The 19,808-nt window shown below is 36.2% G+C and overlaps 1 protein-coding gene across 1 annotated transcript; it reads left to right on the forward strand.

Annotated features, from left to right (window-relative positions):
• Nucleotides 1–8,259: 8,259 nt before the first annotated feature.
• Nucleotides 8,260–15,120, forward strand: LOC149076381 (uncharacterized). Its single transcript, XM_089245538.1, has 4 exons — nt 8,260–8,305; nt 10,027–10,242; nt 12,315–12,673; nt 14,711–15,120. The coding sequence occupies exons 1-3, from the start codon at nt 8,297–8,299 to the stop codon at nt 12,627–12,629; spliced, it is 540 nt and encodes a 179-aa protein (XP_089101664.1). The 5' UTR covers nt 8,260–8,296; the 3' UTR covers nt 12,630–12,673; nt 14,711–15,120.
• The last annotated feature ends 4,688 nt before the right edge of the window (nt 15,121–19,808 follow it).

Here is a 19,808-nt window from a genome sequence, read left to right on the forward strand (position 1 = left end):
TCACCGGTGTCCACAAAAAGTTTTACTGTATCTATTACTTTAAAATAAACTTATTAGGCAACTTTATTTTAATTGATGCTACAAATATATATTTTAGTCATTTCTCTCTCTCCCTCACCCCTATTCGATAGATGTAAAAAAATATTAGAATGGATTAAAAGAAATTTTAAGGCTCCACGCTTGAAGTGATGCTGAACATTTTTGCCAGATCCTGGAATTTTTTCACCAAGATCTTTTTTAGAAAATCAGTTTTTTAGAATATCAATCATTTTAGGTCAGTCATTGATTTCGAAACTTTCGATCCTCATATTATTACTTTTTTCCTTAGAAACTGCTCTCAAATGGTATTGGAGGAGAAGAACGAATATTAAAAATGCTATTCACAATGGAGACAAGAAATTTCGGTCTCGTCTTTCAAAACTGAAAATAACTGAAAAATAAAAACCTTTAAAACTGAAATCATCACTAATTTTCGTTGAATTGACTTGTATTTCCCCCCCCCCCCCATGTCGAAAAATTTGATAAAACTATTGATTCAAATATTTTTAAATTTGGTCACTCATCTAGAATATTACATTTAAAAAAATGTAATTTAACACATCTAATATATAGGTTTTATCAAACAAATTTTTTAGACAAGTAAATAAATTATGAATTTTTATTGAAAATTTTACTCAGATTAATCAAGTCAATTAACTCACCTAAAATTTTTAACTGCAATCAACAATTGATCGATTAACCGACCCGATTAATCGGACCACCCCTAAATATAAAATACCTAAACAAGCATTTTTGGTAGCAAATCTGTAGTGGAATCGCAATAGCAAACACGGTAGAGTGCGTTTTTAGGGAGTGCACAACAGCACTTCACCATAAGCAATCATCATATTTTTAAGACGGATTCGCTGCAATAAGTGCAATCAACCATTCGGGAGAGCAAGGTATTGTTATGTGGTAGGTCTTTCATGGTGCAACCTTGATAACGCAAATTCTACCACAAGTCAGTCATTATACCGCTTGATCATTGTTTGGCGCAGCATAACCTTTATGGCCCTTTCACCAATAAAAACTCCAATCCAATCTGAATTTGCATATGCACCCAATAAAAGCCAAACTTTTTTTAAACCAAACTTCGGTTTTTATCCGTGCATTTCCCATCAAGGTCATGATGCGCCAAAAACAAGGCATTCGCGGATCTAAAGAAATATACGAAGGTGATTCATTGTAACGGGATCGTTTGATTGCTCTATCTCTAAAATACGAGAACCCAGCAATTTTTTCCACATTATTGAGCTTGTGGGAGGAGGGATCGCCTCCATCGCCCGTCTGGATCCTTGCTGTGACAAACGGGTATAATGAATTGTGGTAGATTTTATAGCACATTTCACAGTGATAGCACATTTCACAGCAAATATATGTAGGAAAAATATGATAAAAAAGCCCTTTACTTTGCGATTCGAAAACCAAAAATGTTTGTTTAGGTGTCTTTTATCACCTCTTAATGTTTGTTCCATGACTTTAGAGCCATCCTGTATATTGTATGACTCGCATTATGCCCTACAAAGGATGGCATATACTAATGATATCATATCACAATACGGTTTACACATGAAAATATTTATAGGCATTCACATTCTTTAATAGGCGTCTTAATTGCTTCCAGAGAAGACAGCTACGAAGCCGTGAATGAGTGATTCAAATAAAACGGCTGTGAATGAGTGGTGCAGCCAAGATAGCTGTGGATGTATATTGCGGACAGAAAATCTGTTAATGAATGATGCAAACCGGAAAACCATCAGATGAGTAGTGTAGCTAAGACCGCTGTGAATGAAATGTATCATGCAGATAGGACAAGTGGGTGATGTTGCGGATACAACATTTTGTGAAGGAATGTCTCAGATACAGCTTCCGGTGAATGGGTATTGCAGATACAGCAAATGGTTAACAATTGTTGCAGATGAGACAACTGTGGATGAAAATGCAGATACAGCGGTGATTGAGATAAATGGTGCAGATAGAGCAGCTTCGTTTATGAAATGTTGCACCTGCAGACCTGTGAATTAATGTTCCAGATGGGAGAGTTTTAAATTAATTTACAATGTTGTAGATGGTGCAGGCTGCGAATGAATTATGCATATAGGAAAGCAATGAATGAATGATGCAAATAGAGCAGCTAGTGAATGAGATGAATGATGCAGTTGGTAAATGATGCAGATAGAGCAGCTTCATTCATTAATATTGCAGATGAACAGTGTGAACTAATGTTGGCGATGGACAGCTGTTAAATGATGCAGATAGAGCTGCTTCGTTCATGAAATGTTGCAGATGGGGCAGCTGTGAAATCACTCTGTTCTCGAGAGGGGAAGGGGAGAATTTATCGTACATGTTTCAGACTTATGGGTGCTCGACATGAGCATCATGTAGGAGATTTTAATCTCTGTATCAATTCTGGGGTAAGTGCTCTGCAGATAATGAAAAGGTTCCAAAAAAATTTTTGTGGGTGCTCTAGCGCCCACAGTACCTTTAGCTCTTGGACTGGAAGAGATCTCGGCAACGGGATAAGTCCAGTGGCAAAGTTCAGTGCCTTTAGTTCAAACACCATTGACGCTGTCTCGTCTGCATCCAGGTACTCATAGCCTTCAAATATGAGACTGGTGAATTTAAAAGGCTATCTATATGAAGGGGAAAGCATATTAAAGTAATGGACAAAAAATTTAATTTGTAAATTTGATACGTGTGATTTGAATGTGAATCCATATTGATATCATACACCTTTTTTTTACATTCATTCCGTGAATCATTCCACCCATAAAAATACCAGAGAATATGAGACAAAAAGTAAAATCGCGTAATTTTCTTACCTTTTTTTGTTAGTGCTACACCATCAGTGAAGTGATACGTATACAGTAGTCGGTTTTATTTTTTTTTTTTTCTGAATTGCAATTAATTTCCTTCGAGATAACATTATCTCTTAAACCTTTTACGAAAATGAAAATAATTTCAACAATTACGAGCCCCACCTTAACCTGAATTTGTCAAAAAATATAAGATAAGTAAAAAAAAATATTATTAATTACTACGGATCAGAACTCGACTACATATTAGCTACTTTCCCTCATGGATTTCACTTGGTCGTCATTAAAGCTCTCAAAATCGCAATCGCTGTGGGTAAAGATCAATCAAAACCAATTTGGAAATAATGAGATAAGTAATCGTCGTTGGGCGAGTGGGAAGGAGGTCCTTTGAGTTCGCGAGTGAATGACTATTTTCTATCCGTCTTATAGAATAAAAATGGTGGCTTCGCCGGGCGTAGACAAAATAATATAACCTCATATCGTCTTTTCATGATTCTCCCACTCGTCGTTGAGATGTTGTAAGAATCAAACTTTTTCCAGCCTAGCGTCGGTCTTTGTTTCTCCATCCTCCATTTCCGTTCCATGTCATTATCTTTCAATAATGGCGAGGGTTAAAGCTTGACACGTAAAAGACGGGAGGAAAAAATGTTAATAATAGGAAAATCGTTCTTTTTCCCATTGAATTGAATCTTATTCATTCACTGCCATTTTCTTGAAGCGTCACAAACGTCGACATTGAATCACAGCAAAATTCTTTTTCCTCAACAATCGTCCACCTCATAGAGATTCTCACCTTTTACGTTCATGACACATTAGAAACAAATTGTAATTTAAAATATTAGTCACCCTCACCTCTAGCCTATGACTAATCACTCTGAAATGTTGATTGGAAATCACTGTTCTAATTACCCTTATATTTGTTTATTTATGTATTTATTTGTACGATATTGTTTGCCCTGGGGTAACTTCATTCTGAATTTATCTTTTGTCACACCAGTACACACACCGGTCACAGCTCAGTAGTACTCTAAGGTGACCTATCTTTCAAATTAAATCAAATTTTATTCATGTTGAAACGAATTTTCAACCTTCTCAGCGGCATCTATGAGATATCTCGCCTGCTTAAAACTCTCTCATTTCGGCAATGACAAACCCAAATACATTGTTGTAACTTTCGTTCTCCTAAGAAGATGTTGAACACATACATCCCTACCTGTGAGATAAACTACTAGTATTGCTACTTAACCGAATGTGCACCTCGAACACATCCCTCCGTGGAATATCTAACGAATCGGTTCGTGACGGAACGTGTTGCATGATTATATTCATACCCTAACGTATTTATGTTATCAGAGTTCTGCTTGCTTATGCTTTTGCTGGTGCTGCCATCTGTCTTTCCATATTTTTAAGTAAAGATGGTAAATGCTTGAATTTTTCACAGTATATCATGTTGATGGTCCACCTGCTCTCGGAGCAGAGATTTTTTTTCAAATGGGAGACGGGCTCGCATTAGCGCCTAGAAGTCGGAAAACCTGAGAAAACCAACTTATGTCGGCCACTACTGTGCCGCCAACGGGGGTCGAACCAGGTGACTGAGATTGGAACTTTAAATATGTTCTTATCACCTTAATCTGTAGCCTGCCACTCGGTACTCTGAATCAGGGATTGTGAATCACACACTGTTCTTGTTACCGTATATAATATAACTTTGTTTTGAGTTTATCTCATGGTACCTTATCGGTTAGGGTGAACTAACTCTTTCAAATCAACTAAAATTTTACTCACGTTGAAATCAAGTTTTAAATACTAAAATGAAGGGGGGGGGGAAACAACCAAGAGGACTGAAAATCATATAACTGTTTGTTAAATAAGCTAACACAAGTTGGTATTCCTTTCGAACAATGCATTTGATTTGTGTGTGTATTCAATACGCATTCAAATTTCGTCTAGCTTAAAATTCCGTCAGAGATATTTTCAACAAAGAATCAGTTTCGTTTTCATACTACGAAGGTTAGTTAGATTCAGGTTAGTTGAGAGCTCATTTCAAACTACGCTCTGCAATGATCTTTAATAAGATCCGAAGTTAGTCCTTTCGAACCAGAAGCTAGAGCAAACTTTTCGTTCTATCGCCCCTTCTTCAGAATTTTTTTTCTCTCATCGCCCCCGAACTCAAGGTAGAATCTTATTTTAAATCCGTAGCTCCTACCCCCCCCCCCACTGGACCATTCCATCGCCCACCAGGGGGGCGATATTGCCCACTTCGGGAAATACTGGGCTAGGGGCTGGCGAATCAGTGGGCTATTAATGTGTCTTTCGAGGAAGAAATGAATGATTCATTCAATCTTCAGAATTCATGTTTTCGAGGACACTAATGAATCGATATGATACTTGTGCTTTATATGCAAAAAAAAGCTTAAATTATGGAAAAAATTTTAACTTTTATTCATTACTAGCTATAATACCCGGCGCTGCCCAGGTTTTCTTCAATGAGGCTGTTTGGATCACGTGATATCTCCCTCTTTCTTTGAGGGACATGAAAACCGTGTCTAAGTTAACCAATATGGCGACTTCCTGCGCGACTTCATGAAATAAACAAATCTAGATTTAAAGAAATATAGAAACGAATATATACATTTTTTCCTTTTTTTAAGGGGCGCTAGGTATTTCGATCCCCCCCCCCCCCCTGAACTTTAAGTTATCCATCTGCCTGTTTCAGCTTTCAAAATTGCTTAATTGAAGCTGTGGAATTTCGTCGATGTACTTTACGGTCCCATAATTAACTTTAAAACATTCTAAACTATGAATTTATGCAATTGAATATCAAAAGACAATACGGAGACATTAATTTTCATGCTTGAGAAGATATAAATAAAAAGTTGAAATCAATGTTATTGCATGGATATCCAACTCAAAAGTAGCTCCGGCTAATTACTTAATATTTAATCTCCCGGGCTTCGTATATCTCTAATCGAACTCAATATTTCAGAAATCTAGAATTCAATACAATTTTTTAAATTATTGATGTGACAGAAAACTCCACAAAGTTTCAGCATTTCTACAGTAAAATCGGCAATTTTAACACTGTTTTCTATGAGGATCACCCTTCTTTTCTTGACCCTCAAAGCGATGCTGATGATGATTATGACGTCTATTCAAAAAGCCTCGTTACTGGCAGGATTGGAAATGTATCAAACCATTATAAAGGCATAAACTATTATACATATACTAACAGGATTAAAGAAGTGACAAACCGTTGTAAAGGCATATACACGTCTGAAACGCATTGCTAGGGAACCACGGTAACCAAAGTAAACGTTCGGAAAGTGATTGTTGAGGCTCAAAAACCATTGTTGCCGGACAGTTTTTTGCCCATTTGGGGCATTTGCCCTGGTCTGACGAAATTTTAAAGTAGCCTATCGTTGAAGTCGGGTCCCATTTGGTATATATGCAAAATTTGGTGACGATCGATCTAAAATTGTAGATTTGTATAGAGAACATACACACACACACACACACAGAAAATCAATTTTATATATATAGATTATTCATTACTATTTTTTTTTAATTATTTTATATAGAATATTACTCTTGTTAAACAACATTCAAAAACCTATGTGGGATCCAGGAAAAATTCTGAATGGTCATTATATCATATAGATATTTCACTATATCTATATTTATGCAATGAGAAGTCTGAACTAAATATTTACATAATATTAAAGTTTTTTTTTTTTCCATAATACTCTTATATGATGCCTCAAAGATCACGATGAGTATTTTTTAATAAGGAGATTTGATTTTTTTTTCCTTCCTTCACTCTCATCTCTAAAATAATCGTTACAGTGTCTGCGTATCATTCATCTTGTTGTAATTAATTAATACGGTATTTTATGAATGTGTGTTATAGGTGCCTGTTGAAAGTTGTGAATTTGTACTCACAAAAGAATTCATGTATCTGAAATATGAATTGATTAAGTTAAATTTTGAGTCATACACAAAATATTATCTTTGAAAATTCTTCTATAAAGAAACATAACACCCTTAGAATCAAGTAATGCATTTTTATTTATCGCTATAAAGATAATAGCACAAATATAAATGATAAATAAAAGAAATTTGTTGATGCTTCATGTGTAAGAGCATTTAGATAATTGCATTTCAAAATCTTTCATATGCAATATATCAAATGTAAATCCATTCATTGGGAATGGATGAACCACAAATTACGTGGACAATTCAACAAAATCGTTTATGTGGCATTGTTTTGTTTTGTTTGGAACATGGAAGGTTATTCAATTAGTTACTTTTCTAAAAGAATATTAAGCATGATGCAATTTATCTTTCTTTAACAACCTGCACCACAGAATAATCATAAATTTTGATTGAAAGGTTAAAAAAAAAGTTTTGAAAGTTCAAGTGGAAGCATGCCGAAATGAAAGCAAAATTCCTACGCTTTTGAAATCCCGCTCAACAAGAAACCCAACAAGCTGGGCGTAAACCCTACCAAACTTTTACCTGACAGATTAATCACAACGAGTAGGTGACGGTCGCGGGTCAAGTCAAAAGCGAAGTGACAAAGCACATGGAAAAAATAATCAATGTAAAACAGGGCTTTTAAAGTACTACTTAATAATATGTTACATGGATACCATGCCCTTTAATTTACGCATTAAGTATTTCTTCCAAAAAAAGAGTCGACTGAAAGGTGCTCAGTTGATGCCCTCGAGGGTTACCAACCGTCTGTTCAGTTCAGACCAGACGCTACAGAAATGAGCCCTCCCTTGAAAACTCCGTAATAAGATCGAGCGTCTATCCATTCTTTCTTGCCTTATAAAAAAAATAAATAAATAACCGTATAACCGAAATTGTATTCGGGCCTTAAGGCAAAACTACTAGTAAAACGGGCGCAAGGACAGGTAGGCAACTCAAGTAGTGATCCGTAAGGCTAGGGGTGAAAAGATAGTCTGGGCGTGGCTGAGAAAGTGAAAGTGAAAAGAGAAATTATGGTTTTATACGCAAAATGGTTTAAAAAAAAAACGTATTCCCCCCCCCTGTGTACCCTGAAAGCTAGACTATCACTTGTTCAGGAAGTCAAGTGCCACCACTCCCAATGGCTGCCCCCGATCCATTGGAAGTAGATCGCGCGAGCATTTGCTGCGAATTTTATGCCTTTCTGTTTTCATTAAGTATTTCATTTTTTTTACTTATTGACTGGCTAAACTTGAGGGGAAAAAACCAGGGCATGACCCAAGCGATCTGATCACGTAACAAAATAAGAACTTACAATTTAAAACAGGGGAAAAAAGTCACCGAAACTTAATAAAATTCACCATTTTTTCTCCTCCTCACTCTCCTCCCTCCCAAGAGATACCAGACATATATAAGTCGTGTACCAGTCCGTAAACGGTATCGGTAAACTCGCAATCAACTGCAGAGCAACCATGTTTAAGGTAAGGTGGTGTTGTTGCTTTAGCTCTGTCTCTTAACGATTTACAACCGCTGAAGTGCAATGGTTCTACCGACTTGGTCTTTGCCCATTTAGGATACGCTTATTTTAGCCTTTAGGATTATCGTCCAAAGTCGGTATTATCTTCGTGACGATCCCGAAAATAACTTTTAAAGAAGAGTTGAAAATATTCTATGGATTTTTCCCCAACCTGGACCAGGCATCTTCAACCCGTTGCTCTCGAGCACCACGGTGCTTGCTCCCTGAAGTGCCCGGAGTGCTTGATGCTCGTGTCCGATTTCGTGCTCGCGAGCACCTGATCAGCGTTCCAATTAAATTACCTTGTACAAATTGCATTCAAGGATTGAAATCATCCTGATTTAATCTTTAGGATTATCGTTCCTCACGCATTCGTATATCAAACTTGCTGTAAGGGTGCTCTTCTTTTGATGATGACTACAGGCAGTGCTCGCGACTGGAGATAAAGTTGAAGACCTCTTACCTAGACCGATATTTTTAGAAATCTTTTTAGCATGTATATGTTATAAATATAGTAATACTATCAAATATCAACTGAGCGTTAGGCTTTGATTTCTACTGAAATATTGATTGATAATGAGTATTCACATGCAAATTATAGTGCGGTGGTTGTTGTTGTTGTTGTTGTTGTTTTTAAAGATTAATTCTTAGAAATCACCTGGAATACTGCATTTTGCTTTTAAAAATATTCTGCTGCGAGATTCCCCATTAGAGTGAATTCTACAGGAATAAGGTGTAACCAAGAAGTGATCACCTATACAATTTGGCCAGCTTACTAAAGTGTCCAAATATAATTCTGAATTTAAATAACGCTTCTTGTATATATTCCTGTAGTGAATCAGTGAACATCTGTCAATAGTTATCAGTATGGCAGAGTTTTTGGTGGCTAATGTAAACAGGTTATACTGCATTTTTCTTCTTGTAACAGTGCCCGCCTTAACGCATGGGCCCAACCGGGAACGGCCCGGGCGCCTCAAGAGAACAGGGCCTCAGATAAAGCGAGAAGTAGTTGTATTTTTCGAGAATTTTCCAGGTAGGATCTCAGACACTTGGCCCGGTGGCCCCATGATATTCTTAAGTCGGCCCTGTCTTGAAATCCTTGGCGACCCATTAATAAGCGCTTGAAGGTTATTTTGTTTTCCAAAATACTTGGACGCGAACTTCCCGTTAGCAAGTGCTTCACAGAGATATTTCAAGTCTTAAAATGCTTGGTCGCGAGCTTTCCGTTGATAAGCACTTTAAGGATATTTCGTGTTTGAAAATACTTGGTCGCAAGCTCTCCGTCAGTAAGTGCTACTGAAAATACTTAGTCGAGAAGAACTCCTCGTTAGCAAGTGTTTCACAGAGATGTTTTGCTTCTAAAAATACTTGTTCGCGAGTTCTCCTTTCTACGATTATTCAATTAAATGCAGAAAAAAGAACCTTTTTTTCCCTTTTAATAAGTCTGAAATACACTCTATATTTTTTTTAACGTTTGATTTAATTTTTTTTCTAGCAAACTGTAATCACTGAATTAGTCATAGTTTGTTGTATATTATTACTTGATTACAATGGAAATTTTTTAAAAGAAAAATCAGTCCTTCAGAAATGAGCATCTACATGCTGCCAAAAATACTTATCAGATTTTTTTTCAAGAACATTGTATACAGTATAGTACATAACCGATATTGTTTTTCATCCATACAGCTTTCAGTCTTCGCTGCCCTCGTCGCCATCGCGTGCGCTGTCGCACCATACGGATTGCCATCGTATGGTAGGAGCCACGGATATTCATCCCCATCATACCACAGGAATCGAGCTTACGCTAGTGCCCCAGTACCTCGTCTTCAAGGTTACGCCAGCGCACCTGCACCCCGATATGGAGGACATGGGGGATACAGTGGCGGCTATGGTCATGACTACGTGAGTTTTATTTAGAATTATAATTTTCATTTTAAAGAAGAAGAAGAAAACGAAAGTTCTTGAGAAACAATTTCATTTATATAAAAGCGATAAAGATCCATTTATGAAACTACAAACAGGTTAGTTCTGTATAACAGAAACATCTTTTGAGCGCAATGTAGGAAGTTAAAAACCAACGATTATAACTCAAAATACAAAAATAAGACACCAAACAACTATTTCCAGGATTGAGGCGTATCACCATCGTGCGTTGGCTTCATATCGACCACGTGTTGTGTTCTAAGGGAGTAGTCTGCGCCATTGGCGTACGCAATGGAAGGGGGGGGGGGTTGGTTTGGAAGATCTAACCCCCCCCCCCCAATCCGATATTATAGTGTTATTTTGCAAGAAAAAGCGTAAACCTCCCTTGACAAGAAAAAAAATTTAACCTCCCCGAGAAAATTCTGCGTATGCCTATGGTCTACGCTATAACAGACTGTACCACTGAAGAAGGAGCTATTTCAGCAGTTTGGTGTGCTATTTTTGTATTTTGAGTTATAATCGTTGGTATCATCTTTCTATAGGTTAATTCTTGTCTAGAAACAATTGGAAGGTTCAGCAAATTTTCAAGATCAAATAATAATAACTTTATAAATGTGTTCACAAAACTGCTTTCATGAATGAAATTAATTATTTGATACGCATGTAATATCGTGTTAACAAATTTTTTATAAGATTGTACCCAATATATTTTTTTCATGAGAATATTTTAATGAAAATAGGAGAACAGATTCGTATAGTTCAATTATAAACATGGAGAGAACATGTTTCAAATTAATCTATTAAAGAATTTTTTTTCTGTGTACAGCAGGGGTTCTTAACCTTTTGTGTTGCACGTACCCTTTGTGCCAATAAGATGAAGGCCATGACTTCCCCCAGAATAATATTCAGCACATAATAATGTAAAAACAATAAGTTAATGGTTTTCTCTTCCAAGCTTACGGACTTGCCTGAAACTCACCAAGGACCCACAAAGGGTTCGTGAACCCATGGTCAAGAACCACTAGTATGCAGTCTTTATGAGCCGAAGGGGCGCATGTGTAATTTCTGACCAAGGCAGTGGCGCAAATATTCTAATTTACTGTCAATAACTGCTACTTCATTAACCCTATATATAAACTTGATTTTCTGTCTGTCTGTCCGTCCGTCTGTCTGCCTGTCTGTATGTTCTCTATGCAAATCTACAATTTTAACGTCGCCAAATTTTGCATATATACCAAACGGGACCCGACTTGAACGATAGGCTACTTTGAAAGTTCATCAGAGCTGGCAAATGACCGAAATGGGCAAAATTCTGTCGGGCAGCAATGGTTTCTGAGCCTCAGCAATGACTTTTAGAATGTTTACTTTGGTCACCGTGGATCCCTAGCAATATTTCAGACATGCATATGCCTTTGCAATTGTCTGTCACTTCTGTAATGCTGCCTGTAATGCTGTATTATGTATAATAGTTCATTCCTTCATTATGGTTTGTCATTTTTTTTAGTCTTCCCAGTAATTGAAAAAAAAAAACCCGGGCAACGCGCTCCGGTTATTATAGCTAATTAACTATAACATAGCAGCTTTTTAGTTGTTCCCAGTCGCTAAGAAAAATGTTGATAAGCACTTGACTACTACTGTACATGACTGTTTGCATAAAAGGCACTTATTTAAATGAAATTTGTCTATTTTCTACTTTCCCGATAGTATAGTACATGGTTATTTGATATATTGCATTATTCATTTCCTCCCTGCTGCTATTCCAGTTGAAAATTATTAATCATCCCAAATTGACGTATGATAGTGATATTATCGCAGCTAATTATGTTAATATTCTAGATCTCTAGGCGGAAATATTTAATATACTGAATGTATTTCTAACATTAATCAACTGAAGGAAGAGTATCTGTATCACTTCGCTGCAATTCGATTATTAATCTCCTTTTTCCTGTTTTACCGGAACTGCCTCCAAATGTTTTTCTTCATGTTTTCCATCTGATGTAGTTTGTCGCCTCGTGATTTATTTAGGTTATTTATTATTATTCTTCCCTCAGGCGCAACCAACCCCATATGACTTCGGATATGATATCGCTGGTGACCACGGAGAATTCAAGCAGAGCCGTAAGGAAACTGGTGACGGACACGGCAATGTCCAGGGAAGCTACGGATACGTCGACGCTCACGGTGTCCAAAGACAGGTAGACTACGTCGCTGACGGACATGGTTTCCGTGCCCAGATCAAGACCAACGAACCTGGAACCGACAACCAGAACCCTGCCGACGTTCAGATCGCAGCCTCTCCTGCTCACTACAGTGCTCCTCAACATCATGCTCCGTACGGTGCCCCCCGATACGGACGTCACTATTAAATACGGTCGATGATTTTTCACAGCTTTGCTCAAAAGGGACAACGGTTAGTTGAAAAATATCGTATAATTTCTTTTAATTCATTCGTTCGTCTTTGATTCGTGGTACAGAAAAAAAAATTATTTCAAACTTTTTTTTGATTGGGTGCGCTGCACGAAAGCAAATCACTGGAAGTTGGCAAATCAGAGTCCTATAAAACGCAGGGTGTACTATTAATAGCTTATTTCTGAATTCTCCTGTTACTAGCGCTTACGCAAGGTGTTCATTGTGGTGTTGACATTGATGGATAAAGCACTATTGGTGAAGTTGTTTTACCTCAGCCACGAATCACCGTCTGACGCTTTACGAACGTTTAAAACTCAGAAGAGATTGGAGATAGGTTCAGGTCCAATCACTCCCACCGGAATGGTTTACAGGGCCCCTCTATCGACAAAAATTGGAACTATTTTTTTCTGATCATTTTTGTTGTACCATGGTCATTTTCTGCACACGAGGGATAGTTAGACCAGGACCTACAATTTATTGCCGATTCCGAGCGGCAGCCTTTTTTTTTTAACTCGCCAAAAGGTTGGTGTGCTAACTCCTCAATGTAGGTTAGCGACTCCCTGCGGTATCAATCTTTTTCAGTGGTCAAGGACGAACCGGGTATTGAACATCTCTAAAACATCCTTTAGAACTTCAAGCCAGTATCTTATCGACCTGGGCTACCACACCCAATTCTTTTTCCCCCCCCTATACTACAAAATCCCCCTTAGTGCGAATAACTTTAACGCAAAAATCGCATTCAGATGTACCAATCCCTCCAGTTTTAAGGAATTTTTAAACTACTTACGAATTTACGGGTCAATCTACTTGTGGCTGATGATTTTAGTGGTGCACCCCCTTTTTTCCTAACTTCGTATGAGCTGATAGACGTCCGATATTTTGAATAAATACAGAGGATAATGAAAGTGTGTTTGTGTGTGTCCAGTATTTAAAATTCGAAAGAATGAAGAAATTTTGAACATTAATGATAAATTTTTCTGTTGAGGACAAGACTTTAAATTCATTCCGTATCGGGCAGCTTAGTATTTGTTGAAATTTTTCTGTCCGCGTAGCATCATTAGGATAATATTTTTTCTTGTGGTTCTTCCTCTCCCCCCCCCCCACCACTTCTTAACCAAGGCTTCCAACGTCCAAAAAAGTAAGGAGAACTTTTCTCTTTAATAAATTAATTTCTAAGTAAATTTGTAGGGAAAAAAAATTAAAAGATGGATCTCTGCCCACCTCGGATCCCCGTCAGCTTCCCTGTAAAGGGGTTTCTATGAGTATTTGTTTCGATTTTTTATAATTAGTCACTTTTTTGCCGGCAATATTTTACTGTAAATCCTTCACAAAGGTTTTTTTTTTCACCGGTCTCCATCACCTGCCCCATAATTCCCATTTTTACTTCATTTTCATCCGTGCCCCGTTTATAATATCCCAGTCCGCAAACGGGTTATATGGTTCTTCTGATTGATAACCAATGGTGTAGCTCTCAAACTGTATTCCGTGGGCGTCTTAATGTTTTTCTGCTATTCTGTTGATTGATAATTAAATGAAATAACGCGTTGAAGACACTGACATTTTTAAACGATCTAAATTAAGAAATTTTCATTAAATAAACTTCTTATAATTGGTCTCAGTTGGACCAACAAGTCTCCAGCCGCCGGGCCCAGGACGATTCGTATTATTTTTTGTGTCTTCAAACTGTAAAGTCACTGTAGGGCGTGTAAAAAATCTGTCTCCGGGACCGTCAAAAGTCACAACCCAAAGGCCCAGCTGCAGAATATGAAAACCACATGAATTGTCTAATAATGTATCGTTTGTTTTCGAAAAGTAAAAAGTATTCCGTGCCCAAAAATATATACAACACTGGTGTCTGAGTGAGGTTGCTCTTCATCTTGGAGTTATTCCCAAATTTTTTTTACTAAAAATTTCCTAATGATAACATGTTGGTGCTTGTGAAACAATGATGAACATATAAACTAACCATACAATAAATTAAAAAAAATAAATTAGTGAAAACATTTTATAACTCGATGTTTTGTTTTTCTTCCGACAGATGGCATTGGTTCACATCCAAGAGTGAATAACCCAGGGATATGCAGAGCATTAAAAAAAATGGAAATGGTATGAGGAGAAGAAAAATTCACAACATCACAGTTCGATGTCCAAGGACTTATCGATGATTTTTTTAGCTCCGAAATGTCTTTAGAATAATGTCGAATTGTGTTTGTTCACAATTTTTTTCCCCCTCTCGTGGTGTTTTTATTCTGTTAAGGTTTTTTTTTTATATTACACGTAGTCTTTCAAAGTTCAACCTCTTTCTTCCAAAACTTTTATTTTGTTTCTACGGGAAAAAGTACTTTTTTTTTTTAAATTTCCAATTTCGTGTCGAATTTGTCTGTTTTGTATATGTATAATCATTTTTGTGTGTTCAGAGAGCTTGTGCCAATAAATGCTGTTCAAACGAATAAGTGTCTCTATTTATAGATTGTTTCATTTAGACCGAGGATCGGCAACCGAATTACAACGGAGAGCTACTTTCAATGATTTTTCAGTTTATTGAAGATCGACTCCAAATGATTCTATTACGTACTAGTTACCCGTGTTTCTTGAATACATAGCATCACAAATTCTACAAGAGCTGTCACCAAAAGTTCGAGGACTAAGCTGAGATAGGGTGTCAGATTCCGAAACTGAGAAATGAGGACCCATGCTCGCGAAGCCTTACCATCGTCACTTACATGTTTCCAATAGATAGCACCACTATATAGCGCGGAAATTCAATATTCCTCCGGGGGGGGGGGGGGGGGGGTAGTGGCCATTTTTGGCACCCTCACTCTGTAATTTTTAATTTATAACGGTGGGGGAGTAAACTCAATCTCTCCTTTTTGATTCAGCTCCCGGGGCGCCATCCTCTCCCCGCCCTTCCTCAAAAGAGATAGATGTTGTAGTCTTCTTATTCCGTTCCTACTTTCAGACATCATATTAGTATAATGGGAATCCTGAAAATGGTAGCACAGAAGGGAGGAAATTTCATAAACTTATATGAGAACGCTTAAAATGGAAATAAATTTTTTTTTAAGTCGTGTTTTTATTACAATCGGTTCATCTATTTGAAAAAAATGAGTGTATTGGGTTTAAAAAAGACCATTTGACGGACTTTCAATATTGTTAGCAAGAGATTTCGTATTTTTAGGAATCTTTTCATAAGATGTACTTTTTACATGTTCACGAACAAAATTTTACACAAACCTATACTGGCATATTACAAATTTTAAGTAAACTTTCTGCTTAACTATTCGTCTTCAAAATCAATACCAAAAATTCATAATTGACCGCCATCTCTTGCAAAAATGAAACCGAAACTACTTTTTATTCCATTTTTAATGCAAAAACTTCATTTAGTAATATTTTTTGGGAATTCATATTTTTATATCGCTTAGCTGAATTCACATTATCATATTATATGTTAGCTTATTTTTTAATTTAAATTTTGATTCCTAAACTATTTACAAAAAAAATGAATTTTGTATATTTTCTAAAACTTATATCAGTGATTTTTTTTTTCAATCTGATATTTATTATCCACACAGTTTCTTTTTTATAATTACACATCAAAAAATGATTTCGAATGAAAATGGATTTGAAAAGGAATGAATTCTCAATCTATTTTATTGTGTACTATTTCAATCGATGGTTTTTAACTTTCTTTTTTCGCCTCGGGACTTGGTGTATGATGAATTCCGAATGGGAAATAACTTTTCAACAGAACGATGTAGTGAAGTTGATTGTCGTGAAGAGTAATCGACATTGAAAATCTAAAAAGGGAGGACCTGAAAAATATATTTTTTTTTTATCCTTGGTTCTAGTTGAGGATTCTCTTTACGAGCTTATGATGTCCTGCAGCCAGATGATCAGCCCTGTATGTTCATTTCTCTCTCACTCAACTAAAAACTCTCCTTTCTAGAAACATATCATAGATCCGAATAAAAAAATCTGTTTTACGATTCGCCGTGCCCGAACTAACCCATATGATTTTAGATTTCTCTATAACATATCATACTCAGCCCATGAGAGAAAGTATATTGTTGCTCACTTTCTCTCTCTCTCACCCTCTTTCTCAACACATAGTATAACTTCAAACCAAGTTTACCCCCCGTAAAGCGCCCACAGCTGGCCAACCCACCAGTATTTTGGACTTTTGAGGGGAGCAGCCCTCAAAGTCCGGTTCGTTGTGAGCCCCTCCCTTGACATGATCATCTCTTCCAGAATCGTTCTTCTTATATTTTTTTCTTAAGGGTCCCCTCCTTGGCCACTCGTTCTACCTTTGACCCCACCCCTCATGGAGAAAAAGCAGAAAAATAATAATACGAAGTACGAAAGAAAAAAGTGTAGCAGCAGCAGTAGTGAAGAAAAATATATTTTGAGAGCCACACTTATGGGGCCCTTTCTCTGCCCTCCCTTATTTTATTTTTTTATTTTCTCGGGCTACTGCTGTTACATTGGCATCAAGCTTGCCATCATTCAGGGCCCCTTTCCAACAGATAATATAGAAGACATCCGGGTCATTAAGGACGAGAACCAATCATTATATTGACTATCCTCCCGGAACCTTAGATCCCGGAACTGCACGCTTCATCTCTTGCACTCCCTGTTCTTGAACTGAACTGTTTTACTTTGCTTTATTTTTTTAGCGAGTTCTATCTCGCTTGTCATGTGTACGCAGAGCTTCTGAGTATTGTTCCAACCTCTCACACCTTAAAAGAAAAAAAAAGGCCTTGAACGTTTAATTTCTTTTTCTTTTTGTTCTGTACCCACTTCAGCTTCTGTACATACAGCAACACTCTTTCTTTCTCTACTCGAGAATCCTTTCGAAATCTTAACTATAAAGCGACGTTATTTTTCAACAACATCGTGATTGGATTCTGTCTATAATGATCGAAGATTCACAGATGGTGAAAAAGAAAAATCATATATAAAATACAGTAATTTCTTTTTTCTTCCTCACAAGAAAGTCATATTGAAAATACGAGAGAAAAGAAAGTAATATTAAGATGATATTCCAGTAATAACCTTCCCTCTTTTGAATTATTTATTAGGCTTGTAAAAATAATGTGTTGAATTTTTACTCTATTTTACATTCTATTTTTACTTTTGATGTTCAATTGTTTTTTTTTTTGTTTTTTTTTTTGGAGGAAAATTTTTTTAATTGATGTATATTCTGTAGTTGAGATGTCAAATACGTGAAAAAAAAAAAACCCTATTAATATGTTTATGTAATGATGAGCTACAACAGACAATATTGCACTCCCTGTTCTTGAGCTGGATTGTTTTACTTTGCTTGATTTTTTAGCGAGTTCTATCTGGCTTGTCTCAGTGCTTCAGAGCTCAGTGCGCAGAGCTTCTGAATATTGTTCCAACCTCTCAAACCTTTTTTAAAAAACGGGGAGGGGGGCCTTGAACGTTTAATTTTTTATTTTCTTTTGCTTTTTGTTTTGTATCAACTTCAGCTTCTGTACATACAGTAAAGTTAGAGAAGGTATAGGTTGTAGAGGTATCTTCTATACTTCTCCTCAAAGAGAGCAACACTCTTTTTTTCTCTACTAGAGAATCCTTTCGAAATCCTAACCATAAAGCGACGTTATTCTTCAGCAACATTGTGATTGAATTCTGGCTATAATGATCGAAGATTCGCAGATGGTGAAAAAGAAAATCATATATGAAATACAGTAATTTATTTTTCTTCCTCATAAGAAAATCGTATTGAGAATACGAGAGAAAAGAAAATGATGTTAATATCATATTCAAGTAATAACCCTCTCGCTAGCTGGAATTATTTATTAAGCGTGTAAAAATAATGCTGAATTTATTACTCTATTTTCCATCTTCCCCCCCCCCCCTTCATCTCAAATATTGATATTTGAAAAATAAAATGATCAAAATTGATGTATATTCTATTGACGGGATGTCGAAAACGTGAAAAACTTATATAGAATATATTGGTGTAATAAATTACAATAAACAATGAATGAGGTCTGCTTTTAGAAATAAAAAATATATGATGACATCCATATTTGTTACGGGCATCTTTTTCCTCAGCCACCTCGTTGGGCATTTTGCCTGTTGTGGCCTTGTATTTGTATTTATATTTGCTTTTCATGTTGAAAGAAGGTTCTAAAACTATACGCGTAATAATTTAAGGTTATTTCTAGTGTGTGTAGATTTTGTAACATAAACTTCTAACTAGGCTAATTTACTCCTTTGAATCCTGAATAAACTTCCTAATTGGTTTTTTTATATACTTTTTGTGTCATTGGATAGTTTTTGGCAAAAATTAGGCATAAATGGAAAAAAATTACATGATGCATAATGATGTAAATGATAATAGAAATTATAATTGAAAAATATAAAATAATAATTCCTGAAAGTGTGAAGCAGATCAATAATTTTTAGTTCCTGTTTACATGCGTAACAGGCTGGATGACATAATGGCTTCCACTAATAATAAATTGCTTTATATCGCAAAGAAAATCATTGGTGGTCATTTTCTGCCTCTTCTTCAGGTGACTAATAGAAATTCTGACAGAAGTTCATGTTGCATATTCCATTGATCATCATCAGATAGTGTTATCATATTCAAGTGATATAGGGGTTTAAATGAAGTTGTATTTATATAGAAGTACCGTCAGCAAATAAACGATTAAGTTTCGACTTAAGGAAAAGAATAAATGAAAGAAAAATTAATGCAGAAATATATTATATTATATAAATCAGAATGAAATTAAAAATAATGATGAAATCAGAAATCCCTAGCGTTTTTAAGATTGCAGTCGGACGGCCTGACATGAAGCTAGAAATTAATTTAGCTACTTGTAGGTCCTCTTTTTGTCTAGGACCATAAAACACTGACAAAAATGAAATTGAAACATCAATATCTCAGAGAAAAGTGACATAAAAAATAACTACTGACATAATTATTTAATACCCCAATAATTTCCCCCGCATGTACTGTATGATTCTTTGAATAATGTCTGAATTTGAATTAATGTTTGTAACCAAACTACTCAAGCTATATGACAAATAGATATCTAATAGACTTGTACTTAGACAAGATATTTAAACTTCTCCGGCAGAACCTATTTTATTCTCATTTC

This window comes from Pholcus phalangioides, unplaced genomic scaffold (genome assembly GCF_987345545.1).
Source record: "Pholcus phalangioides strain wild (caught in Gottingen) unplaced genomic scaffold, Ppha-v1.0 ptg000015l_1, whole genome shotgun sequence".
Classification (NCBI taxonomy): Eukaryota; Metazoa; Arthropoda; class Arachnida; order Araneae; family Pholcidae; genus Pholcus; species Pholcus phalangioides.